Raw genomic sequence first — 27,537 nt, 5'->3', positions numbered from 1 at the left:
CAGCTGGTGAGGACGTTAAAGACGTTGACCTCACGAGCTGGTGGGCAGTGATCCTGATCTTTGGTGTTCTCCAGTTTATCACACTGCTTTCACGATACTGTTCTCCTTCCTCTGGCCCTGACATTGGGTGGGGATGGAGAATGGAGAAAAGATCAGTTTTTGAGATGGAGGAACAAAATATTCAGCTCTCCTGACAGCTATGGGCCTGCCTCTGGTCAGACAAGCCCAGGTGTGTCTTACTGGTCCCCCAGGGGCCCTTGCACTGCTGACCATGCCCTCTTTGAAAAGCTCTTCCCTGGACTTAAGGACTATCCAGAGTTGTGCTTCCTTCCAGACCACTCCTTCAGGTTCTCCTCTGTGGGCTCATCGATGTCTGCCTCCCAGTTGAATGTCACTGTTCTCTAAGGCTCTGTCCTAACCCTCTTCTCTTTACTCTGCCATCACCGGGAACCTCACTTATTCCCTTGGCTTCAGTTACCAGATCGCTCTTCTGAGCTGCAGACCCCTACCAGACACAGCAAGCACAGCCTCAGCCATTTGTTGAGTATCGGCTGTGTGCCAGCTGTGGGACCAGATGCTGTTTTTTTAGATATAATTTATAAACAGTGAAATGCACAAGGCTTACATATGCAGTTTAATGCATTTTAACAGATATATACATCTACATAACCAACGCCCAATTTTATACTTTATCTTTTAAAAATCTCGTATTAACTCAAGTTGCCACCCTTATTTTATAGTTGAGAAAACAGGCTGGGAGGAACTAAGTAATTTGACTAAGGTCACACAGTTAATTTATGTGGGAGCTAGGATTATAATGCAGATTGAACCTTTCTAGAAGGCAATACTTTGCTTTAGATGATGGGAACTCAGCATGTTCAAACTGCACTTGACACTTCTTCTTTGATTCAGTTAGAGCTATTGACTCCAAACTGACTTCCATAAAAAGGGAACTTACTGGCTCATGTAACTGAAAAGTCCAAGTGTAAGCTTCAGGCACAGCTTGATCAGGGTCACATATCACTAGATTTCTTTCTCTGCTGGCACCTCTCGACTCTGCTTCCTCTGTTTTGGGTTCATTATTAGATACACTTTCACCTTGTGGTGGCAAGAAGGCCTCATCAGCTCCAGCCATACATACTCATTCAGATCCCGCAAGGAAAGAGAAAGGAGGGGAAATAGACACTTGTGCTTAAGTCAGCATCTTATCTCTATGTTTCCCTGGAATTCTGATGTCACTCTTTTGTAATAAAGTAAATAATGCATCATGTAGTGACTTTATAATTTTTGATACAAAAAGAATGACAGCTCTTTAAAAAGAGGTGCTATTTGTTCATTTACTTCTCTGAGCATAGGCTTTCACTTTTCAAAGACTTTATTTGGCCCTACAGTCCAGAAGCCAGTGTATAAATATAAGGAAAACACAGAAAAGAAACCACCTCCCGAAACAATATAATGCCCAAACTGAAGGGAATACTTATGCAGTGAAATTAAGCAATATATTCTTTTCTTGCTAAATGTGTTAGAATTAGGTCAGTCAACCAAGAAGAAAACAATTGTACTGTGAATTATGAAAAGAAGAAAAAGAATATTTAGTACTGAGCAGAGGAATTTTTATTGTGCATATCCCTTCCCCCTGAAAAAAAGGTTTTTTTTTAATTAGGTGAAACTACCCCATTGAAAAGTAGTTTTCCCCCAAAAAACTGAAATGTTACCTCTTACTCTCTCCAATGCTTCCAGGGAATGGAAGACATCCTTCGCTGCTTCATCAAAGAAGGCAATGCTGAAATGATCCGCCAGATTGAATTTATCATCAAGCAGCTAAATTCAGGTCTGTTTATTGCAAGAATCTCTGATCTACCTTTTGAATCTTTCATGTATGCCAGAAAGATACATGGGTTTTCCTAGAGGGGCTTGTCATATCTTGGAATTCATTCAAGAGGCCTTAAGAGGTGTGGGGAGACCCAAGTGAACCCACAAACAAAAGTTCAACCAGGTAGTCAAAGTCAGATCATCCCAGGATCAATATCTCATCACACTTTAGGCTTATAATCAACAAAAAGAATTCAAAAGCAATTACAGAAACTGCTCTAACTGTAAGTTCTCTTTATGTGGGGTTTCCCTTCCTAATTCTTTCCACACCTCATAAGGGGGGACCTGGGGTCCCAGGGTCAGATAATGAAAACAGATGCCAGTCTTTCTAGCACCACTGTAGAAAATGTCGTCATCCTCCCACATTCATTCATTCACTCCTAAAAAATTTATGTGGCCAACTGGCAGCCTGGGACAATGTGATCCCCTTTCTATCTGACTTCCTCCATTACCATGACAATGCACATCCCATAATAAGCAGGAAAGGAGGGCAAAGGAAGCTTTGGATGGGACCGAGGTGGTGGGGAAGCTCTTAGCTCTTTCTGTGGACTCCTGACACCTTGATCCTGACTCATACACTGCCAGCATCCAGGGCCAAGTATGTCACTTACATCTTTGTATATGCCCTTCCCCAACACCCAGCAGTCCCTGTCACTGAAAGTCCAAGAGCACAGATCCTGTTCAGCACATGAGCCAAGATAAAAAGTGAATCTGCTGATCTCTAATCAAGTCAGCAGCTTGAGCAAGCCCTCAGGTGGCTCTTCGAGCTCATGATTCACAGCCTGGACTGCACAGGGCGGTCACCTGGGGAGATCAGAAAATCCCAAGGCAGTGCCCCATGCCAGTTAAATCAGGGTCTCTAGGAGAACCCAAGTGGCGAATAGTGTTTAATGCTCCCAGGTGATTCCAGTGTGCAGCCGGCCCTCAGGAAAGGAAGGGTACGGGCAACTGCAGTGCCACGCCCTGTAGTTATTGGAGTGAGGGCACCTTGTTGGGGGACACAACCCAGGGAACAGTGTAGGGAACAGGGCTGATGTCCCTGGTATCCCAGAGAGGAAGAGCTGAGGTTTATTAGGTACTTCACTTCACAGGATGGGATTGTTCCGGGGCTGGGAGGAGTCTCAGCCAACAGGCTCAGGGAGGGGAACATGGCTGGACTAGCCTGGGGACTCACGACGTGTTGAAGATCCAAAAAAAAAAAAGGCATTTCCACATTTGAAAAGAAAGGTTTATAAGTGATGAATATAGCAACACCCTATTTTGAAAGCCACTTACTAAAGGGGAATGGAGTAGTGCTGTTCATGGACCAGTAGGCAAAAGAAGTTAGGTAGTCAAGCTTCAGCCCAAACGCAGAATGACATAGCATCCTCCTATCTGCAAAGTAGCTTTTTTGACTAAATAGCATTCCATGACAACAGCACAGCCCATGATAGGCGTGGAGGTGTGTGAGCCCCCGTGAGGTGGAGCCGGAAGTTGGTATCCCGCTGGCCTGGGTCCAGCCGAGTCAGTGGAGTCCTTCCCTTTAGAATGAGGGCTGCGTTGAGAATGACAGGTGTCCTGGAGTTTCTACCTATTCCCTTCTAGAAAATGGTTTTGGGGTTTGATTAAGTTTAGGTGAAGCTGCTGCCTTCCTAAGTGTGCTGGGCCAATCTCTTCAAGAATGGCCTGAGAACACTCTTTGACATTGGTCTTAGCAGCATATTTTCAAGTACCATGTCTGACTGGGCAATGGAAACTAAAGAAAAATAAACAAATGGGACTACATCAAACTAAAAAGCTTCTGCACAGCAAAGGAAACCATCAACAAAATGAAAAGACAACCTAACAATTGGGAGAAGATATTTGCAAATCACATATCAGATAAGGGGTTAATATCCAAAATATACGAAGAACTCATACAGCTCAACAACAAAAAAACCAACAACCCAATTAAAAAATGGGCAAAAGATCTGAACAGAGATTTCTCCAAAGAAGATATACGGATGGCCAACAGGCATATGAAAAGATGCTCAACATCATTAGCTATCAGGGAAATGCAAATCAAAACTACAATGAGGTATCACCTCACTCCGGTCAGAATAACTATAATTAACAAGACAGGAAACAACAAATGTTGGAGAGGATGTGGGGAGAAGGGAACCCTCATACACTGCTGGTGGGAGTGCAGACTGCTGCAGCCACTATGGAAAGCAGTATGGAGATTCCTCAGAAAATTAAAAATAGATCTACCATATGATCCAGTTATTCCACTGCTGGGTATTTATCCAAAGAACTTGAAAACACAAATGCATAAGGATACTTGCACCCCTATGTTCACTGCAGCTTTATTCACAATAGCCAAGACTTGGAAACAACCTAGGTGCCCATCAAGGGACGAATGTATAAAGAAGATGTGGTATATATACACAATGGAATATTACTCAGCCATAAGAAAGGAGGAAATCTGGCCATTTGTGACAACAAGGATGGTCCTTGAGGGTATTATGCTAAGTAAAATAAGTCAGGGGAGAAAGTCAAATACCATATGATCTCACTCATAAGTAGAAGATAAAAACAGTGATAGACACACACATAGCAACAGAGATTGGATTGATGGTTACCAGAGAGGAATGGGGAAGCAAGGAGGGTGAAAGGGTTAGGCACACGTGTGGTGATGGATTATAGTTAGTCTTTGGGTGGTGAGCATGATGTAACCTACACAGAATTCGAAATATATTATGATGTACATCTGAAAGTTATATAATGTTATAATCCAATGTTACTGCTGTAAAAACAAAAATAGAAATTAAAAAAAAAGAAAAGAAAAGAATGGCCTTTGGTTCCTTCTCTCCTCCTACTTCCTGTTTGACTTCCTTTCCTCTTCTCTCAGGCTTTCTTTACTTTCGTGTCATCTGTACAAGAAACAAGTGATAATAAGGAAGATGTAGAAGGATATAGGGATGAGTAAGTCAGGTGCTGTGACCACAGGGACTCACAATCCAGGACAGTGGGTGAGAAAGCTACCCAGCCATCCATTCATTAGTACACATTGATTGTTCGAAAGTGGTGAGTCTATCAGCGTTCTGGATACAATGCCAAGAGTGTTCAGGGAGAGAGAGCTGACCGCTCAATGAGGGATCAGGAAGGCTTCGTGGAGGAGAAAGTAACCAGCTCTTTGTAATGCCTGCTGTGTCCCTGGCCCTAGGCCGGGTGGTTTAGTTCTGGTGTGTTGTAAGATCTTCCCAACAACCCTGGGAAGTAGGTGATCTGATACCCATTTTGCAGATGAAGGAACAGAGAATCATTCTTTCTCTGATTCCGTTGTGCTACTAATTCATTCGTCCTCCATAAACTCTCTTAAGACCCAGCAATGAACCACGGGAGCCTTCAGGAGCCCTACCTGCTGTGACCACCACCCCTGGCCTCTGTGGGAAAATCATGGGATTTAGAAATAGACTTGGTTTGAATCTCAACTCTGTCATTTACTGGAAGTGTGACCACAAATAAGTTCCTTATCCTCTCTGTGCCTCCATTTGCTATTTGCTATAAAACAAGGATAAGAGTCAACAGAGTCTTCGTAAGGACTGAGTGAACTAACACGTGTGGTAGCGTCTAGCACAGTGCCTGGCAATAATATTAGTTGACTTTCCCTAAATTTCTCTCAAATTATATGTTGGCTTTTAACTTTGCTCATGCTACTACTACTGTGTTCTGATAAAAATGGGGAGATATGTTTAAAATTGCTTAGGGTGATATCAAACTCTGGCTCAAGTGGTGCCAGGAACATGCTCTTTTTGATGTAAGTTAGTTCTCCTTAGGGCGCGCGCAGAGGAGGATTTTGTCGACCGAGGCTTCCAGCTGTGTTTGCACTTGTTCACTGATTTTTCTCTTTATAGAAGAGCTGCTGGATGGTGTTCTTGAATCTGATGATGATGAAGATGAAGACGATGAAGTAAGTTGGAGGCTCTTGACACCACATAAAAAACTTGTGCCAGACTATTCTGAGTCTCTTCCTCGCCTTGAGAAGCTAGTCCAGAAATGGAGATTTTGATCCCTGCTTCATTATTCCTCACAATTCTCTGGGTTGGCTGGAGCTCAGCTGGGTGGTTTTCTGCTGGTCTCGCTTGTGCATCATGTGGCTATTTTCCATGTCCAAGCTGGCCTTGCGTCCTCCACGGCCTCTCTCCATGTGGCCTTTAGTCACTCAGTGTCTAGCCTGGATGCCCTTATCGGTCGGCAGCTGGGCTCCAAGAGGGAAGAAGTGAAAGCGTCCCATCTTTTTCTGGGCTCAGCAATCTCAGAACATCACTTCTGCTGCATTCTGCTCAGGGTACGTCACAGGACCAGCCCAGACTGGGGATGGCAGTGAGACTCCACTGGCAGGAGGGTTGAGGTGGGGAGGGCTTGTGAGTGGCCATGTCTGAAGACTGCCCCACCGTGGGAGGGTTCGCTGCAGCCAGCACAGAGGTACTGCACTCTGCAGCACTCGGCTTTTATGCGAGGGTGAAAGATAACAGTCCTTTGACGTGAGCTCTTTGCTTTGAAGGGGCGTCAGCCTCCCCGATCTTCCTCACAGCTGGGAATGTTGGGCACGGAGGCTCACGGTGAGAATCCCTAGGGTGAGTCCTGGGCTTGTTCAGAGCTGGCAGCACTGACCACGTTACTCTGTTATTTGCATTCCTTTGACATGGGTTTCCTCAGCTGTGAAAAATCTGCTTACCTGGTTTTTTAGAGCATGAAGGTTCTAGTGGGTGAGTCTCATGGAGTGGTTTGGAGAATGGTGACTCATGGGCTGTAGATGAATTTTCAGATAACAAGCCTTTTCATTGTTTTTCCTTCAAACCTAGAAAAAACATACACATTGTCCTCTCTAGTTCTCTGTGGTAATAAATAATTTGCATTCCCTCCATTTTGGGAGGAGCAGTTATTCCTGAAGTGAATGCTGGAAGCTGTATTTTTCTTTGGGGTTGTGGCCTACCAGTTTAAAAGATGTGTAAAAGCCAGATTTTGTTCACTGATGGCACCTCTTGGGGAAGAGAGTTCATTTAAGAGCCGTCCACCAAAGATCTGGCCGTGACTGTCCCCCACGGGCTGCCTCCTCCCTGCCGTTTTCCTCCTGGGCTGTAGGTGGCACCAGCGGGTTCTCCTGCTCGCTCAGCCTTGTCCAACAGGCGCAGTTCTGGACCTCAGACAGGGACCCTGGCCAGCGCCTTTCCCAGGCCCCTGCCTCTGCAAAGGTGGATCCAGAGGTGGGGAGACCAGGTTAAGGTCACACAGAGAGTTGACGGCAGTAAAATATGGTTTAGAACAGGGATCAGCAGACTTTTTCTGTAAAGAGGAAGTTAGTAAATATTTAAGGCTTTGCTGGCCACGCAGTCTATTTCAGCCACTCAAATCTGCCTCTGTAACGGAAAGTAGCCATGGACAATACATAAGTGGGTGAACGTGGCTGCGTTTCCATGAAACTTTACTTATGGACACCAAAACTTGAATTTTATGTGATTTTCATGTGTCACTAAATTTTTTTTTCAAATATTTAAAAATGTGAAAATCATTTGAAGCTTGCCAGCTTTAGAAAAACAGGCATCTAGGCCTGTGGAGCCCGTGCCAGCCCTGGGAGAGCACCCGCTCCCTGACTCAGTCCATCTTCCTGGGGCTGTGATAAGGCAGCACCTTGGTGCCTGGCCCTTCAAGACTGTTTTAAATTATATTTTGATTAATAATTTGATTATTAATTAATTAATATCTTAATTATTGAACTACAATAACTTTTTGTCATTGTGTCCAAAAGTTCCCCTCAAGATCTGTTTTTCCCCTTCCTGTGTTACTCCTTGGGGTGTTTTATTTGCTTGGAGTGTTTTGTTTTGTTTTGCTGCTATTAACCCATTTGTTTCTGTATTGCGAGGGAAAATCTATTTGGTTCAGCTGTTCTGTTAATAATGGGAATTCCACTTTGGAAATCTCCCTATGGAAGCAATTATAGACTCGATAAATGAACAAATATAGAAATATTTTCATTTTCTGGACTTTTTGCTACTCTGTGTAGATTTTTGTTTTAAGAGAGTAGTGTTTGAAATTATTTGTTGTGATAACTAGAATTTTCAGAAGATTCCTAGAAGGGGTTTAGTTGGGGAATTATAAGGAAAGGATCTGTGATTTGGGACCAGAACTTGGCTCTTTGAGATGAACTCAGATGAGCAGATCCTGGACGTGCCCTCCTTCGTGATGCTGACAGTACACTGCTGAGTATTAGCAAGGGCGGCCTGGGGGAGATGGAGCATGTCTGTATTTTATTAAGCTTTCCCCAAGGGCAGGTGTTACTTTTAAAATTGCCTTTTAAAATGGAAAAGAAAAAAGAAAGTGAAAGATGCTTAGACTAAAGGAAAATTTCCAAAAATCATTTGAACAGGTCGTACTCTTGTTGGAATGTGGCTGTTGCTCCCAAGGTCACAACTTTGAAGGAGACAGCAAAATTATTTTGAGGGCCTAAGAGTCATACATCATCTTGCTTAGCAATGTAAAATATTTTTTTAATTTAATATTTAAACCCAAAACACAGATAGTGGAGCCACTGTTTTCAGTTAGCTGCTTAGTGCTCTGAAGATAAAACAGCTCCATTGGGGTGGGGCGCAGCCAGGGTACAGTATGCTTGCTTTGCCTTCCATTGAGCTGAAATCTGTCCACTGGCAACTTCGGCCCCTGGTCCTGCTCTGCTGGAAACTCTCAAGAGGACCCCCGATGCAAAATCTAATTTTTTTCTCTAATTTCTAAAAACGTAATGATTTGTCCCGACGTTTACTTAGTTATGTCTGAATATACATACATTTATATGCCAAAATAAAAAAATTTTAAAGGTAGAGTTAGAAATTTTTTTTCTGACTTGTAGATTGCCTAGGATATAATGTCAAATAGAAAAAGGAAATTGCAAAGTAATGTGAACACTATGATTCATTTTCAGAAAAAAACATAGATGCACATCCTTAAGAATTATATATGTGCTTATATATGCGTGTAGCAGAAAGGTGTGGAAAGTTACACCTTCTTTGTTGACACTGGAAATGACAGGGGTAGGGGACAGCTGGGGATGAGGAAGTGTGAGTGAGAGGTCAAGAGAGGCCTTGATCGATGGGACCGAGAGCTGCAGATTCGCCATGTGAGGTGACAAATGAAAAGGGCACCCTGGGTTTACTGGACCGAGGTCAGTTGCTGAGCAGTTTTGAAGACTGATGGGGCAGAAGCTGAAGTGAGCAGTTGAGGAACAGGTGGGAAGTGAGAGAATGAAGCTGAGACGTACGCACAGCTCTCCCCACAGATCGGCTGTGAGCAAGAGAAGAGCTAGACGGTGGCTAAGTGGGCCTTTCTGTTTTGTTCGTTTTAATCTGAGAGAGCCCTAAACATGTTAAAATGCTGATGGGAAGGGTCCCGTTGAAAGCGAGAGGTTGAACATTCAAGGCAAGGGGAGAGAGGGGGTGGCGTCAGAAGGACGAGTGTTTTCATTATTTTCTAAATGGCTTCTTCTACTCTCTTGGCCCACAAGACCCCAGACCCATTTAAACCTCTAGAGAAATAAAACCATCATTAGATAAGGTTGGACAGTACACACAAGAGAAAGGACAGGTGACAACTACAACTTAAGGGTTCAAACGCATCTCATCCAGTGCTTTGAAGAAATGCATTATCTAATACAATTTAGTTTTATATTAAACATACATAATATGTTCCCAAAGGGCCAGTGATTCCAATGTTCTTACCACAAATGGCTCACGTTTCCTTGTTACGGTTTTAGGTGAGCTTCCTTGTGTCTAGCTCGTAAGTGGCTTTGTAAATGGAGATGAAAGGCTTTTCTATGCTATTCTGGAAGACTAATTTTAAGACAACTATTCTCCCCTCTTAACAAAATAGCTTTAAGTGCCAGGTGAGATCAGCCACGGATGTTTGCTTACTGGTTGCCATGTAAGTGACAATCACATGCTCAGCAATTTCCTTCTCTACAGACTTCTCAAATCAAAGAGTCATTCATTTAATTTATTCAACAAATAGTTGAAGGCCTTGAAATAACATTATTCTGGGAAATAATGGGGAAGGGATGCAAAAGAAATCTAAAAGATTATCTGTGGTTTAAAATACCTCCGAGGGGCTGGCCCCGTGGCCGAGTGGTTAAGTTCGCGCACTCCGCTGCAGGCGGCCCAGTGTTTCGTTGGTTCGAATCCTGGGCGCGGACATGGCACTACTCATCAAACCACGCTGAGGCAGCGTCCCACATGCCACAGCTAGAAGGACCCACAACGAAGAATATACAACTATATACCGGGGGGCTTTGGGGGAAAAAAAGGAAAAAAATAAAATCTTTAAAATACCTCCAAGAGTTTAAAATCTAGTTAGGCGAGACAATAATGACCCTGATAATAGCGGCTCACGCTCGTGTAGGTCACCCAGCGCCAGGGACTGTTCTGGGCGCCTTGCTGTATCCACTCATCTACTCCTCCCAACAACCCTGTGGTAGAAACTGTTATTATTCCAATTTCACAGTTGGGAAAACATAAACTATGTCCCTTACTGTGTTCACGCAGCCAATAAGTAAGTGATGGAGCTGGGACTCAAACCCAGGTGGTCTGACTCAATAGTCCACACTGCTAACCACTACTCGTGAGACATATGTATACACAGCAAATAATAGAAAAAAATATGAGATCATAGGTTCATGAATGTGATGGAAACAGGAAGTGCTGCAGAAATTCCAAGTACTCAGAGAATACTGGAAGATAGCTGTCTCCACAGGACTTTGCCTAGCCTAGGGTGAAAGGTGAGTGGAATGGATGGATGAAGAGAAGGAAGCCGTCAGGAAAGCAGGAGAGGCATCTTCTAGGGGAAGCAACACAAGCCTTATCCTTTCCTCTCCCCGATGCACATCCACCCCGCCCTCAGTGAACCCACATTAGCAACCTGGTGTGTGTGTATGCTGTCGTACTTTTCTTAGACACACTCAGAGTGCACATATATGTGTACACACATCCATGTATGTTTTGTCACTATTTGTTTCACAAAATGAGATAATAGATATAGATACAAACACATACACACACTATATTCCCTTATTCTCTTGTTAATATTTTCTGGAAATCCCTCTAAGTGTGCCAGCACAGCAAATTGATTCTTTTTAATGCCGTGGATGTACAGTTTTCCAGATTTTTGCTACTTCAAACAATGCTGCAGTAAAGACTTTTGTAAACATGTCCTTATTTACTGGTGCTTTTATTTACTTGGGCTTTTGTCGCTGAGTTGAAGTGCGTCTTGTTTTTAATTGTAATCGATTTTTCCAGATTGCTTTTCAAAAAGGCCATACCAACTCAAATTTCACGAGCAGAGCAGGAGAGGAGACTTTCCCCTCATCTCCTAGGGACAGGCACTGTTACTCTTATTTTTGTCAGTCTAATGGTGGCAGGGTGCTCCCTCCAGTGACTGCTTGGCTGTTCATTTTCACTTTGATTGCAGGGCTGGCCATTTTCAAGGAACTGGAGAGAGAGTGACAGGAATAGGGCAAGTTTAAATGCCACAACATTGGCTGTTTTTACTGAGAGTGAGCTGGGTTTTTTCTTGAATAAACACTCCTCAGATTGTCGCAAGGCTTTGGTTAATTTCCAGAGTTCTAAAAAAACCTGATTTTGACAATTTTTGCTTCTCCTTGCTTTTATGGAGGAATGGATTTTCAGAAGTTCTGGCTTCACAAGCAGGGCATCCTGCTTGTTTAGCACTTTCCGTAGCTCTTTTACCCATGCATCATTTTGCATTTTCATGCATTGATCATTTGGAAAATAATGGTTTTGCAGTTTTTCAGTTCTTCTAAATGTTGCCGTATTTCATTATAAAACATCCCCCCAAAATTGCATTAGTTAATATCATCACTGATCTCATCAGAAAAGTCTTTCGGTGTGGGAAGCTATCAAGCTCACAGTGGCAGGGACAAGTTTTTTCAAATTCTTATTTTCTCTTGAGAGTTCAAATTTTGTTATTGATAACAGATACTCTCAGTTATTTTCCATGAAGTGACAGGCTCACCTCATTAGTTTTTGAGAAAATGTCTGCCCAGTACCCAAGTCTGAATAACCATAGTTTGTCATTCTTTCAAGTAAAAGTGGTATTCCTTGAAAAAAATGCCTAGTTCAGCTTGCAGCTCAACCTCACAAAGGCTTTTCCTCAAGACCGTCACGTACATCCCATTTTGTTACGCAGAATGTTAAAAGGACAAGCCTCAAGAGTTGAGATTTAATAAAATGAATTCCTGCTGCTTCATCAAGGATGTTTTAAAATGAAACTCTATCATCTATTTATCTATCCTTCTATCATGTACCTATCCTTTTTCTGACTAGCCATCTGTCTGTCTGTCTGTCTGTGTATCTGTCTCTCTGTGGTGGAGAATACAGTGACAACTACTAGAATTTGGCAGCACCGCCCTGTGGTTTTACATTCTGTTGCTTTTGCACCATGAGTGCAGATGTCTGTACAGTTGTTCCAGGATACACCATGAAAGTCAATAAAAGTATTCAAACGTTAAATATTTCAGCCAGCATCATTTGTGTTTTGTTGCTAAGCATTTACATAAAAGATCTTTCATGCCTAGTTGCTGTTGATACGGGATGAATACAGTAAGCCAGATAGCAAGTCCAGTCATACCTTTGGAGATGAGGTGTTAACTCAGCATTCATGTTTGCAGCTTAACCTTTAATTCAACAAGCCTCTGTAATTGCTTCTGCTAGCTTTCCATCCAGCAGGCGTTCAGCAGTGTCAACTCTACAAGGCTGTGGTGTATGTTTCTTCAATCAAGGCAACATCATAATTTACCGTTCAAGGTTCTTCAGTGGCTTTGTTTTTTAAATAATTTTGTGAGGGGGAATAATTTTAGATTTACAGAAAAGAATAGTACAGAGAGTTCCTGTATACCCATCATGCAGCATCAGTGACTTTTTAATTTCTAGTTTGAAAAGTTATAAGAAATGAATTTTTAACTTTTAAAGGACTCATCACATCTGTGTTTAAAATACACTCATGCATGACGAGGACACCTGAGAAATGCATCATTAGGCAATTTCATCGTTCTGCAAGCAGCATGGAGTGTACTTACACAAATCTAGGTGGTACAGCCTACAACACACCCAGTGCGGTACTTAGCTCCTGGGACCGCTGTCGTACACACAGTCAGTTGTTGACCAAAGTGTTGTTATGAAGCGTATAACTGTATTCAAATCCTTTTTCTTTAAACTATGAATGATTGGTCTCAAAATTACATCTCAACTTAACCGGCGTTTTAATACTATTGAAATATGTTCGGTTATATAAGACACAGTAAAGTAAATTGTTGACATCTGTAAAACTGAGGGGAAGATAGCTTCTGTCATAGTTCCATTTTTTATTTGCAGTTTCCCTCAGCTTGTTTGGAATAGATTCCTCCCTTCCATGAGTCAGAGAACGTTCTGATCAGTCAGTTTCATTTTTTTCAGCATCTTTTCAGGTAAATGGTGCAGCTGTGGGTTGAGAAAGTAGGTCCTCTGATCTCCCCTTTTTAAGCCAATGCTCCATCCTTAAAAAAACAAGAGAAAGATAATTATAAGCAAATTTTCTTTTATTGTCAATCAAATGATTCTTAAATTCTAAAATAATTACAGTTTTAGAGAAAATTTTTAAAATTAGAAAAGAATTTGAAAAATTATAAAAACACTATTGCAAAATAAAACCATAAGTGTGCTTCTAACCTGTTTCTGCATAGGAGCAAGGAAAACTTCAAGATTTCAAAATAACGATTTATTGGGTGATAATGAAGTTGTATCAGTTATAGTAGATATAACCAAAGATAGCTGGTAAAACCAGAGTAGAAGTACTGAGAACAAACTTAGTTATGAAAATACACATAATTGTACCCTTAGAAATTTCTAGAAGACACAAGAACACTCAAGTATACATTCTATTAGCTATCAGAGTGTTATCACATATCATGTAGCCTCTAGAAAACTTCACTGTATCATAAGAGGATGAGAGTGAAAAAGGCAAATATTACTATTAAAATAATTATGTATTATTTTATATTTTATAAATTATAATAAATACATAAATACATGTGATATGTAATAATAATATATTATTGTGAACATAGTTTAGACGTCATAGACCCCTTGAAAATGTCTCAAGGCCTCCAAAGATTCCCCAAACCACATTTTAAGAACCATTGGTTTAAAGTCTTGTTTTGTACAATCTTTATGAATTTGGGTATTAAAACTTACTCTGACTTCTTAAAATAGATTAAGGGGGGTTTTCATCTTTTTCTAGGGGCTGGAATTAGTTTTGTTTTGTTTTATTTTGTCTTATCAGTTCTTCTGCCCCAACCCATTCCACCTGGCCCAGTAGAATATGCACTTATCCTCCTGAGGAAATGAAGCTTGTCAGGTACAGGAAGGAGGGATGGCTGGTGGGTGAGTCTGCAGTTGACCCCCCCAGGTAGCTGCAGTGAACACAGACCCAGTGATCATCTTGTGTGGTTGACTGTGACACAGGAAGGCTAGACTTTTGCTTTGCTTTTTTTTTTTTTTTTTACCCATATTTCCTAAAGCATCAATATAGAAATGAGGAGGCTGGGTCTTGTTCTTTTGGGGAAAAAAATTCATATCACTAATTTTCAAGGTAGAACTCAATATGATACTTTTTTTAGATGTCTTTTACCAAGACAAGGCCCTGGGCAGAAGTATTAGTATCCAAAGAAAGGCTGGGCTCAGGCAGTAGAACTGAATCAGTGGTTTTGATAACATCTCAGTATGTTCTGGCATCACTGAGGGATAATTAGCGTCACAGACTTGGCACAGCTCCTGGCTCCCATTATTATGAGGATGATCGTCTATATCCCCACTCTTGTCAACGTCAGGCCCACCATGGCTATCTGTAGAAAACCACATTAAGTACTGGTGTTTCTGTACTTGGCGTCCCATCTCTGACTCTGATGAAAGCATAGGTGCCACAGAGGAGCCTTAGATAAGGATATGGCCTCAGGTGTCTTAAAATAGCGTGTATTAATAAAAAAAAGTTGAAGTTCAATAAGGCTAACAGATCAGAAGACAAGTCTTTGAAAAGATAGTTTGTTACAGTTCCCAAGAGATGAGGGCATGCCATGTTCTGGGGGGCCACAAGGGGAAGCACCAGGGTCAGTCAGGAGGCAGAGGGAGAGAAAGGAAATGTGGCCAAGAGCCTTTGTCGTGGTTTCTGCAGGAAGGAATGAGCGAGGCAGAGTAAGCAGTTTGAATAATTCAATAATAAGCTAGTTTAAATAATTTCACTGTGCTCTAGGGCATAGGGACTGTCCCTGGTTGTCTGGCACCTGGCCCTGGGGTGATTAGGGCAAGTGGCTAATGGCCTAGAGTGTGAAGGCCTGATCTGGGAGGTGGCTGGGGTGTGGGCTCTGGATTGGTTGGCTTGCATTTGAAAGGTGTGCTCACAGGTGAATTGTTTACTATCTCTGGGAATTGACTTGCCCTGGAGAGGCAGTCCAGGGTCACCAAGGCCCCAGATGTCAAAGCATCCAAATAGAAAAAATAAAAGACGTGGTTAATACACGAGGCTTCTACAGCCTGGCCCCACTGGCCTCATCTCTCTCTTCTTCTGGAAATGGACTCTCCAAGCATGAAGGAGCTCCAGGGACCTTGCATAATCTTAAACCTTCCCTGCTATTTTTCCCACTTCCTTCATCCCACCGTTGTTGCTGCCTGGGTTCCAGGGCTGGGATGACTACTGTCATCATCATAGCTGTCATCTGGTCATAAGATTCACATTGATTCCCTTTGTATTCACCCCAACTGATAAAAGCCAAAGTCTTTTAAAAGGAACTTTTAAAACTAGAGGAAGAAACTTAGCAAATAGATTAGAGCTGTTAGGTTCCATGTCTCAGGTGCCAAGAGGGTGGCCCCCCATGCTGAGGACCGGCGTGAGCCAAGAGCACAGCCCTGACACCAACCAGGGATGGTTCACTTTGGCCTCAGCCTGGGGTGTGCGAAGGGGAAGGATGGGAGACAGAGCTGGAAGGTGATTTGGAGCCAGGCTGCAGAAAATGGAGAACCACTGAATATTTGTGGGCCCAAGAGGGGCGTGAACAGAGCTGTGCCTTAGAAAGATTGTTCCGGCGTCAGTGTTCAGGTTAACTGGAGATCCAGAAAGCTTAGAGTTACATAACGGCCTGTATCTTCTGAGTGTTTACTGTGTTTTTACTGTGGGTCAAGAGCTTTACAAGCTTTCTGCCATTGATTCTTCATACCCCCTCTGTCAAGTAGGTTCTATTATTAGCCCTGTTTATTGGATGGGAAAACCAGAGTTTAGAGAGGCTCAGAAACTTGCTCAAAGTTACACAGACAGTAATTGATGGAACTGAGGTTTAAACCCGGGCTGGTGTGAGAGCCTGTGTGCCTGACCTCCTTTCTGCCGCCTGCTTCAGTGGAGAGTGATGCTAAACTTGGCTGCCGGCAGGGGCTTATCCTGCAGGGAGCGCTCCTGGAGGAAGAGCCGGCAGGAGTTGGCTGACTAACAGGGCGTATCATGAGGAACCAGAGCCTGGAACTTTGAACCCTAAATAGCTGGGAGGATGGTGATGCCTTTAACAAAAATGGGGAATCCAGGCTTAGGGGTGGGGGGCATAGCATATATATAGGGTGAAACTTGGTTTCGTACGGGGAGGCACATGCCGTTATCTGGCTAGAACGGAAAATGATGGGGCCTAGAACTAGCTTCTAACCAGGCTTCCCTCATGTGACCTTGCATTCCACAGACAAAGGCATTGTTGAGTGCCTGGGCCACGACCTCCTCTCTCTTTGACCACCTTCATACATAGCCTGTGAGATAGTGGACCCACCTGAAGCTGCTTCAGAGTACCAGTCCGAAGAGCCAACAGCAGGCTGCTCTCCATGAGTCGCCTGCGATGGGTCAGCCCTGTGGTCAGCTTGGTTGGCGTGATCAGATACCCGTCTAATTCCCTGTTACCTAATTAGCAAACAAACATCTGTATTATGTCTGTAATAGTTGTCGGGCCTTTCCGTTATTCAACCAAGTCAATAAAGGAGCCAGTGTTTCCCAATTAAGGTTTTTGCTTTTTTATGGTTCTAAATTCACTTATTTCTGTAACACGGCTCCTGTGCTCTCAAACCTTGGCTGGCATGAACCAACCAACAGGCTGACTCATGGCTTCTGCCCTCATTTCCACTCTGGTTTCTATGGAAATAGACATCAGATGGCTCAAAACAAGGTGAGGGCTCAGAGACACCTCATGATTTTGAGGCATTTACAAACCCTATTTGTCCAACATCTGTTTCCATAGAAACAGATGCAGAAAAGGTTAACCAGTGCTCTACAGTAAACTTTTTTTTCTCTTATCAAATTTTTTTACAGATATCAAAGCACTGTGTGCCTTTTTCCTGTTATCACAGATTTTTGGAATAATGGTACATTTTACATAGTGAGGCATGTATTTTTCTAATTTTGACCTATTTGATAAATCTTATACTTAAATGCATTCTACATTATTTCATTTTACAATTTTTATTTAATAAATAAACTTGTTTCTACTTACCCAATCAAATCAAATCACTGTGGCATTCAAAGATGAAATACTTAGTGTCTTAGGTCTGGGAATGTGACTAGAGAAAAAATTGTGTGTGACCTGCCATCCTTCCCAATTTTAGAATTCAAGACATCCGTGCGCCAGGTGGTACCCAAAACCTGTGCTTGCATCACTGTGACTTGGTTGTAAGGGCTCAGGGTCTGTTTGAGTCAAATTGTATCTAAATTCTGTATGCTGCATATCTTATATAAAACATGGAATATACCTGCTATATAAAGCATAGAAATAGAAGCAATTTTTGGTTTATAGTGAGCAAAATGAGCAGTGCACCAGACTCAATGTTGTAGAATGACAAGAGCTACAAAATTGCCAGACCTTCTTTAAGCAGTTGTTAGGCGTGGTGTATTAAACTTAAGCTATAATCTGCCGAGAGTACTCAAATATATGTAGGTCAGATCTTTAAAGGCAAAAGCAGAGTGAGTTCACTTGAAATAGAAGAAGCCAGAAGCAAAGTGAAAGTTAACGTTGCTAAAGAGAATTACTTATGCAACTCATTTAGCAGCCGATTGTGTGCTTTTTGGCATTTATTTTGATACTATCTTTCATGATTGATTCATCTTTTTTTAGCTGCTGTTTATTCACACTGCCTTTTATTCTCCATTAGTGAACTGTAAGTACCACCGGGGCAGGGACAGTGTCAGCTTTGTTCTCCAGGGCACCCCCACTGCCTCGCACAGCATGTGGCACACTGGCTATTGGATAGGCGTTCACTGAGTGAGTGAATGCTCACAGCAGACTGTTGCGCAGGAGCTCTGATAGTTTCTCTCTGCAGAGAACTCCTCCAGAGGAATGTAATCAGGCAGATTCCCTGATCCAGGCCTCAGAGAATCATCACAAAGTGCACACAGCTGTGTAAACCCCCCCCCCCCCCCCCCCACGTCATTAGGGCCGACATCTCGGAAGCCCCCTCGAGATCTCGCTCTGCTTTGGAAGTTTGTCAGTGGACTCATACAGCATGACGCACTCTGAGGAGGGCTCGTTTGCTCAGTGTCATGCTTGTGGGTCTACAGACCACCCCAAATCTTGTGGCTTAAAACAGCAGTTTTCCTCCCCATTCTGTGTTAGCTGGGCAGGCCCTCGGCTGCTTGCACCTGGACCCACTCCTGCGGCTGCATTTGGCTGGAAGTCAGCTGGGCAGGCGGGTCGAACGAAGGTGGTCTCCCTCACGGGCTGGCGGTTGGCACCACTGGCTGCAGGGCCTTTCCCCCTCCACGTGGCCTCTCTTCTCCATGGAGTTTGCTGGGCATCTTCACGGCATGGTTGTCACCCAGTTCCAGGAGGGCGAGGCAGAAGCTGCCAGGCCTCTTGAGGCCAAGGCTCTGGAACCCTCAGAGCCTCCCTTCTCCTACATCCTACTGGTCAAGGTCATGGCCAGCTCAGACCAGAGGGGTCAGGGGAATAGACTCCCCCTCGGCATGAGCGGCTGGCAAAGCACGTTGCAAAGGGTGTACTTGCTGGGGTGGGAGGAGTTGGTGTCTGTTAAACAACCCACCACTGTGAGGTTCATCTTAGAACAGACCATTTCAAGAGAGCCTTCGTGTACAAAACAAAATAACACTTTATGGTTTCCCAGACACACCTCCAAAATTGACGATAAACTAAGAAAGGAGCTCCCACCAAAGTTAGAGTTTTAGCAATCTAAATTGACTTTTCTTATCTTCGAAACCTTACCAAATGGGAAAAGCCAACTCCTGTTTCAGCCTGCATCTCATAGTATACTAGCCTTACTAGGGTTTACCCTCAGCTCTTTTTAAATTTTTTTTTTTTACGTTTTATTTTTCCTTCTTCTCTCCAAAGCCCCCCAGTACATAGTTGCATATTTTCGTTGTGGCTCCTTCTAGTTGTGGCATGTGGGACGCCGCCTCAGCGTGGCCTGATGAGCGGCACTGTGTCTGCACCCAGGATCCGAACCGGTGAAACCCCAGGCTGCCAAAGCGGAGCGCGCACTTAACCACTCGGCCACAGGGCCAGCCCCATCCCCTCAGCTCTTAATTTCAGGAACTTAATTTTTTTCTAACAACCAGACAGTAGTGTTGTAAGGAGTAAGTGAAAGGTCTGCGTGAAGTCTGAGCAGAGTGCGGGTGTAGACAATCCGTGTACTGTCACTGGCGGCTCTTCTGCTTCTTTCTGCTTCACACAAGTGATTAAGCTCCAGGAATCTTAGAAAAACTGGCTTGGCAAGAATTCATCTATTTAACAGATATCTCTCCAGCACCTCTTATATGCCAAGGACTGTTCTGTATCCTTACTGATTTTCCCGTCTACTTGTTCTACCGGTGACTGAGGGAGGAATATAGAAATCTCCGATTATAACTAGATTTGCCTATTTTTCCTTTCAATCCTATCAGTTTTGCTTCATCTATTTTGGAGTTCGTTTGTTTTAAGCATATATATTTGTACTTGTTCTGTCATCCCACAGCGCTGAGCCCTTTGTCATTGTGACATATCCTCTTTGTCTCTAGTGACGTTCCTAGTGTACTGTGTCTGTCTGATATTAATGTAGCCGCTCCAGCTCTCTTACGCTTACGTTTACATGGTGTATTTTTTTCTTTTCTTTTACTTTCAGCCGTTATGTGTCTTTGAATTTAAAGTACTTCTCAGGTAGACGGGCTATAGCTGGATTGTGCTTTTTTATCCAATCTCTGCCATTAATTGGAGTGTTTACTGCATTCCTTTTTTAAAGTTTTATTGAGATACGCCATAAAATTCATCTGTTTTAAGTGTACAATTCAGTGATTTTTAGTAAATTTCCAGAGTTGCCCTATCATCCCCACGATTCAATTTTAGAACATTTCCATCAGCCTAAAAGGGTCACTTATGCCCGTTTATGGTCCATCCCTGTCCACCCTCCCCTTCTCCCCAGGCAGCCACCAATCTGCTTTCCGTCTCTGTGGGTTTGCCTTTCCCCGACATTTCACAGAGTAGGTAGTCTTTTGCATCTGCTGGCTTTCACTGAGTATGATGTTTTCGAAGTGTAACCATATTATAGAAAGTAACAGTGGTTCGTTTCTTTGTATTGCTGAATAGTATTCCATTATATGGATATACCACTTTTTGTTTATCCGTTTGCTGGTCGATAGACATTTGCGTTGTTTCTACTGTTTTTGGCTATCATAACTTAAGGCTGCTGTAAACATTTGTGCACAAGTCTTTGTGTGGTCATATGTTTTCATTTCTCTTGAGTAGTTACCCAAGAGTGGAATTCCTGGGTCGTATGGCAAATTTGTGTTTGACATTTAAAGGAATGGACAAACTGTGTTCCAAATTGGCCGTACCCATTTTTACACTCCCACCAGTGTGAGGGTTCCAATTTCTCCATATCCTTGCCAGTGTTTGTCATTGTCCGTTGTTTTAATTCTAGCCATCCTCCTGGGTGTGAAGTGATACTACATTCTGTTTTTTATTTGCATTTCCCTAATAACTAAGGATACTGAGCATCTTTCCATGTGCTGGTTAGCTGTTAGTTTCTAGGGCTGCTGTAACAAAGTGCTACAAACTGGGGCGCTTAAACAACAGAGATTTATTGTCTCACAGTTCTGGAAGCTTGAAGTCCAAAATTAAGGTGCCCGCAGGACCATGCTCTCTCAAGGCTCTAGGAGAGAATCTGTTCTTTTTAAAAAAAATTTTTTTAATTTTTTAATTTTCTTCTCCGCAAAGCCCGCAAGTACATAGTTGTATATTCTAGTTGTGAGTGCCTCTGGTTGTGCTATGTGGGAACACCACCTCAGCATAGCCCGACGAGCGGTGCCATGTCCACGCCCCAGATCCAAGCCACTGAAACCCCGGGCTGCCGAATCGGAGCTCGTGAACTCAACCGCTCGGCCACGGGGCCGGCCCTGAGAATCTGTTGTATGCCTTTCTCTTAGCTCCCGGTGTTGCTGGAAGTCCTTGGCATTCCTTGGTTTTTAGCTACATAACTCCAATCTCTGCCTCCCTTGTCACATGGCATTCTTACCTAGTGTGTCTTCGCGTCATCTTCTTCTAAGGACACCAGTCATATTGGATTAAGGGCCCACCCTACTCCAGTATGACCTCATCTTAGCTAATTACATCTGCAACAACCCTATTTCCAATTAAAGTCACATTCTCAGGTACTGGGGGTTAGGACTTCAACGTATCTTTGGGGGATACACAATTCAACCTCTAACGCTAGCCCCTTAGATATCTTCTTGGGAAATATCTATTCAAATCTTTTGCCCATTTTTTAAGTTGGGTTGTTTGTCTTCTTATTGAGTTGTGAGAGTTCCTTATATATTCTAGATACAGGTTTTTTTTCTGATATGTGACTTGCAAATATTTTCTCCCAAGGTGTGGCTTGTCTTTTCATTTTCTTAACAGCATCTTTTGGAGCACAGAAGTTTTTTATTTTAATGAAGTCTAATTTATCTTTTTTTTTTTTTTTCTGGTTTGTGCTTCTGTTGTTCTGTCTAAGAACTCTTTGCCCAACCCAGAGTTTATCAACTTTGGCACTATTGACATTTTAGGCCAGATTATTCTTTGTTGTGGGGGCTCTCCTGTGTGTTGTAGGCTGTTTAACAACATCTCTGGCCTCTGCCCATTAGATTCCAATACTATCCACCCTACTCCAAAGTTGTGACAACCAAAAATGTTTCCAGACATTGCTCAATGTCCCCTGAGAAGCAAGGTCACCCGCAGTTGAAAACCATTGGTCTAAACCAATGTTGCAAAGATTTTCTCCTGTGTTTCCCTCTATGAGTTTTATAGCTTTAGCTCTTACATTGAGATCTAGGGCCATTTTTAGTTCATATTTGTATGTGGTGTGAGGTACAGATCTAAATATATCTTTTTGCATGTGAATATCCAGTTGCCCCAGTACCATTTGTTGAAAAGACTATGCTTTGACCCATTGAATTACTTTGTCAAATTGCACCTCTGTTAAAAAAAATTGATTGACCATAAATTTAAGCGTTTATTTGTGGACTTATTTCTGTTCACTTGATCTGTACGTCTCTGTTTATGCTGGTATACATTATCTCAGTTTTTAAAATCTGGAATTGTCTTTATTTTACCTTCGTTTTTGAAAGATAGTTTCACTGGATATAGACCTCTTGGTCAATGGGTTTTTCTGTAACACTTTGAATATGCGATTCTATTATCTTCTGACTTCCATTGTTTCTCATGAGAAGCCAGCTATTAATTATATCATTTATCATTGTTTCCCTGTAGGTGACAAGTTGTTTTTCCCTTGTTACTGAAGATTTTCTCTTTATCTTTGGCTCCCAGCAATTTGCTTATGATGTGCCTAGGTGTGGTTTTCTTTGTAGCTATCCTTTTTAGGGTTCATTGAGTTTCTTGGTTTATTAGTCACAGCTTTTCACCAATTGCAGAAGTGTTCAGCTGATATTTATTTAAGTATTTTTTCTGCCCCTTTCTCTCTCTCCTCTCCCCCTAGAAATCCATTTACATATATGGTCATGCACCACATAACGACGTTTTGGTCAATGATGGACCACACATATGACAGTAGTCCCATAGAATTATAGGTACGTAGTAGCTATGCTATCTACGTTTGTCTAAGTACACTTTATGTTTGCACAACAATGAAATCACCTAACAATGCATTTCTTAGAGCGTATTCCTGTCGTTAAGCAATGCATGACTGTATATTACAATACTTGATATTGTCTAGCGGATCTCTGAGGCTTTCTTTCTTTTTCTTCAGTGTTTTATCTCTCTGTTCTTTGAGCCAGATACTTTCTATTGATCTGTCTTCCCGTTAACTGACTCATCTGTAATGTCAATCTACTGTTGAGTCCTTCCACTGAATTTTTCCTTTCAGTTGTTGTACTTTTGAGCTCTAGAATTCTCATTTGGTTCCTTTTTGTCGTGTACTTTTCCTTGTCAAAATTTCCTGTTTTTCACTCATTTTTAGTATATTTTTTGTTAACTCTTGAGCACATTTTTCTTTAATTCTTTAAACATTTTTATAATAGCTGCTTTTTGAAGTCTTTGCTAAATCCGCCATCTGGGCTGCTTAAAGTTCGTTCTGTTGGCTGCTTTATTTTTCCTGAGTATTGGTCACATTTTTCTGCTTCTTTGCTGTGTCAAGTAATGCCTTTGGTTGAAAGCAGGCGCTTTAGATAATACGTTATAGTGGTGCTGAATGATATTTTGTTCTCCTAAGTATTGTTGCTTTGTTTTACTAAGCAGTTAACTGGCCCGGTCACTGACTGTGAGATCTCTCTCCGCTGTGGTATGCACAGTGGTCTCTCTGCTTAGTATTTCCCTTGCCCCAGATGTCTCCCTGCATAGCTTAACTGTCAGTCAGAGATGTGGGCAGAGATTATGTTTGCATGCCTCCAGTCAGTAAAGTTTCCACCTTATGCCACTTGAGCTGTGTGTAGGTTGAGGAATGCATTTAAAAGCACAGAAAATTTGCACGTTCCCCCAAGCTTTTAATTTTCTCTGGCCCCTGGGGTTTTCTGCATGCATCTGTAGTTTAGCAATCAATTGGGGATGCATGAGATGTTATCATCTCAGTCCTTCTATGGTTCCTTGCTTCCAGATAGCCTCCTTCAACTCCTAGTGCTCTGCTACTTGCCCTCTGCCAAATCCATGCCTTCAGCCAGGTCAAACTGCGGGTTTTCACTGCCTGAAGCAGACGAGAGCTCCCTCAGGCAAGCAGGCCATAAATGCACCATTCTTACCCAGTTGCAGTGGCAGTTTCCCGATGAGCAAACTCTTCTCAAGTTGTTGCCTGCCATTGATCATTTCCCAGTGTCCTGAAAGGATTGATTTTAATAATTTGTCACGTTTTAATAGCGTGATTTTAATAATGATTCGTCACGTCGCACTTGATTTCTGTGGAGGGGAATTGCCTGATCTGCTCACGTTCCTATTACCTGAAGTCGTCAGGCACTGTTCTAGGCCGTAGGGATGGAGCAGTAAGCAAAATGGATGTTCTCTTGGCATGAACAAAAACTGTGAGGTTAGTAAGTTGCCTGCTCATCCCAGGACCGGTACTCTTTTAACTGCTAAGTGACCCGTCATTGTTCCTTCTCCCTCACGCTTTGTCATCATCTTCCAGACACTGTGGCTCATCATTTTGAAAGTCGCTTTCCTCCTCCCCCTTCATTTCCTTTTCGGCTCCGCATCCTGGCTTAAGCCTTGTCTCCCCTCCCTACTGACTGCCCAGCCTCAGTCTCTTCCCTTCCCTGCCTGTCCTGCATGTCGCCACCAGACCGTCTTCCTTAAAGCAGGGCTTGGGGCATGCAGGGGCACGGTCATTTAATTTTTAAATTGGGGAACATTTTAAATGCTCCGGAAAGTACAGAAAATAATGTAACAGATAGCTGTGGATCTGTCCTTCATCCCTCTCCCCTCCCCGCTCCCCAGAATTAACCACTACCCTGAAGCTAGTGTATAAAATTCCACAGAGAAGGGGGCAGGCCCAGTGGCATAGTGGTTGAGTTTGCACGTCCCACTTCACCAGTTCGGATCCTGGGTGTGGACCTACACACTACTCATCAAGCCATGCTGTGGTGGCATCTCACATAAAAGAACTAGAAGGACTTACAACTATGATATATAATGATATACCAGGGCTTTGGGGAGGGAAAAAAAAAAAAAGAGGAAGATTGGCAACAGATGTTAGCTCAGGGTCAATCTTCCTCACCAAAAAAAAAGCATAAAAAAAAAAGATAAGACTAACTATATAAAAAAAATTCCACGGAGCATTTTGTGCTTTTATAATATCTTTATGTTTCCATAAACAATATACAATCTTGTTTTAAGGTTTTAACTTTACGTAAATTGGTATAATACTGTATAAATCATTTACCAACTTGCTTTTTTCATTCAACATTATGAGTAAGAGATTTATTCATACCAGTACATGCCACCCGAGTTCATCCATTAACCTGCTGTATGGTATCCATTCCTTTCCAAGGGGCAGCAGGTTGTTCCTGTGTTTTCCACAGTGCAGCAAAGGGCTTCCTAGTCAGTGTTTCCTTGTACACGCGTTTGAGCTCTTCTCTGAAGCACACATCTAGACCTTGAATTGCCAAGTCATGGGTGTGAGGGTCTCATCTTTACCAGATACTGCCAAATTGCTCTCCAAAGTGGCCGAACCCACTTACACTTTCACAGATCCCTTTTAAAAACATTTCTATGCTGCCCATCACCGAATAAACTGGAGTTGCTAACGATAATGTTCGAGCTGCACTCACTGAGACCCCATCTGCCTTTATGTTTCTTCCACATTACTAGCTTTGTTTCTCCATCCGTAAAAATAAGGATAAATAATCATTACAGAATTGTTGCAAGATCACTGAGTTAATCTGTGGCACATAATGGACACACACAAAAAATGACAGTTTCTTTTCCTTCCTTTCTGTCCATGAAGTATCCACTGGCTGCTGCTTCTGGAGCTATGCAGAAGACGTCTACTCCAGAAAAGCTGCAGAGGGGGAGGCATGTTAAAGCCAAGGCTGGGAGACTGTCTTGATCCCTGATGGATGCCTCCTTGGCAGGTCGGCTTATTGCTGCAGCTCGCCGGGGTCTTGGATCAATTCTTGTCTTGTGTCATGTGTGCATTGGAGCATGTGTGCTGTCCATGACCTCATTCCAAGTCCATAGTGACAGAGAACAGACGGGGCCAAGCACAGAAGCTTCTCTGGAACCCCCTCCCCAGAGACCCTAGGAAATTACAAATACTTGCTGAATGTGGACACAGTGAGAGGCTGGAACTGAATACTGAAAAAGTGGTTCAGTCAGCAGACTGCCTGGGTTCGAGTCTTGCCCCACCACTTAGCAGTTGTGTGGCCTTGGGAAAGTTGGTTAGCCTCTGTAGGCCTCAGTGTCCTCATCTGTAAAGGAAGAATATTAACACCCATTTCATCAGCTGGTTGTGAGGATCAAATGAAATAACCCCTGTAAAGTGCTGGCACAGGCTCAGTGCATGTTAGCTGGGTTAACATTATCATCGTGATTTGGAGGCAGACTGGCTTCATGCAAACCAAAGTCCACTGGAGTCGAGGTTCCGCATGTGTTGCCTGGCCAGAGCTAGCGCAAGGCCTGTGGGTAGCCAGGATAGAGCTGAGGGGCAGAGCAGGGAGAAGTTCCTGAAAAACCACATTCAGATTTTCCCCACCCCCGGGGAGCTTGAGAAACACTGACAAATTCTTACTGTTCACATCTCCGTCATCTAGATTCTATGAGGGGTTTGAGGTTCATCTGAGCGTTATTTCAGAACATATGCCGTTGATTGAAAAATGGTTTTTCCTTAAGCCATTCTTGCTGACATGTAAGACAATACTTTCATTGTGTCAGGAGTGTGTTTCCAGTTCTGAGGGTGTGGTTTCTTGTTAGCTAGCCCCGCCCCTACTCTCTTACTGAGTTGGGGGGCACACCCCGACTTGGTCACAGATCTGTTGCTCCCCTGAGCCCCCATCTCCTGGGCACGCTCATATGAGCCATGACTGAGGTTGCCCTCGCCCTCCTGTCTGTGTGAGGTATAGTGTCTCAACACGGCTTTGATGTTGGCTTCCTCTCCCTCTGTTGCACAAAAGCTTTCCACTGTCTCTACTTCCCGTCCTATCGAGCCTCGAGCCTCCACGTCTCCCCCGATTCTGTGTGTTACATATTTTAATAAGCTCTGCCTCTCACAGAGTGACTTTGCCATCATCTCCATATATCTTGCTATTTTCACTTAGACTTCAGGGAAAGTTTAAGCAAGCAAATTGAGCAGCTAAGGCAATGGATTCGAAGAAGCAGGGAAGTATAAAGGGTGTTGGGCTGTCTCTGGTTTCTATCATGTGATTCATCAGTGAACTGGGCAGGTTGGTAGACAAGCCGTCATTATCCTAGGATGCATTTTGCGAATGGGGAAGTTTAGGACAACTTCTCAGCGACGTGTTGAGCCCTCCAGGATTCAGAAGCTGCTTCCCTCTGCAGTCCTGGGCACACGCTTGAGAAGAAAGCTCAAAAATGGGAAAGGTCCATTCCACTCGAGGAAATATGCTGAATACACAGCCCACCTGGTCACCTCGGTCCACCCTTTCTCTCCCACGTGGACTGCTTTC

At 43.0% G+C, this 27,537-nt stretch overlaps 1 protein-coding gene across 16 annotated transcripts in view; it reads left to right on the top strand.

The window, feature by feature from the left end:
• Positions 1–27,537, top strand: part of ARMC9 (armadillo repeat containing 9) — a 160,150-nt gene that overhangs the window by 68,466 nt on the left and 64,147 nt on the right. For all 16 annotated transcript variants that reach the window (XM_046644073.1, XM_046644071.1, XM_046644077.1 and 13 more), the window contains 2 exons: positions 1,741–1,831; positions 5,748–5,803. In XM_046644073.1, coding sequence (XP_046500029.1) covers positions 1,741–1,831; positions 5,748–5,803 — 147 coding nt within the window. The remainder of the gene's footprint in view (positions 1–1,740; positions 1,832–5,747; positions 5,804–27,537) is intronic.

This window comes from Equus quagga, chromosome 17 (genome assembly GCF_021613505.1).
Source record: "Equus quagga isolate Etosha38 chromosome 17, UCLA_HA_Equagga_1.0, whole genome shotgun sequence".
In the NCBI taxonomy this organism is placed as follows: domain Eukaryota; kingdom Metazoa; phylum Chordata; class Mammalia; order Perissodactyla; family Equidae; genus Equus; species Equus quagga.
The sequence above is the reverse complement of the archived record's forward strand: the minus strand, read 5'-3'. Positions and strand labels throughout refer to the sequence as shown.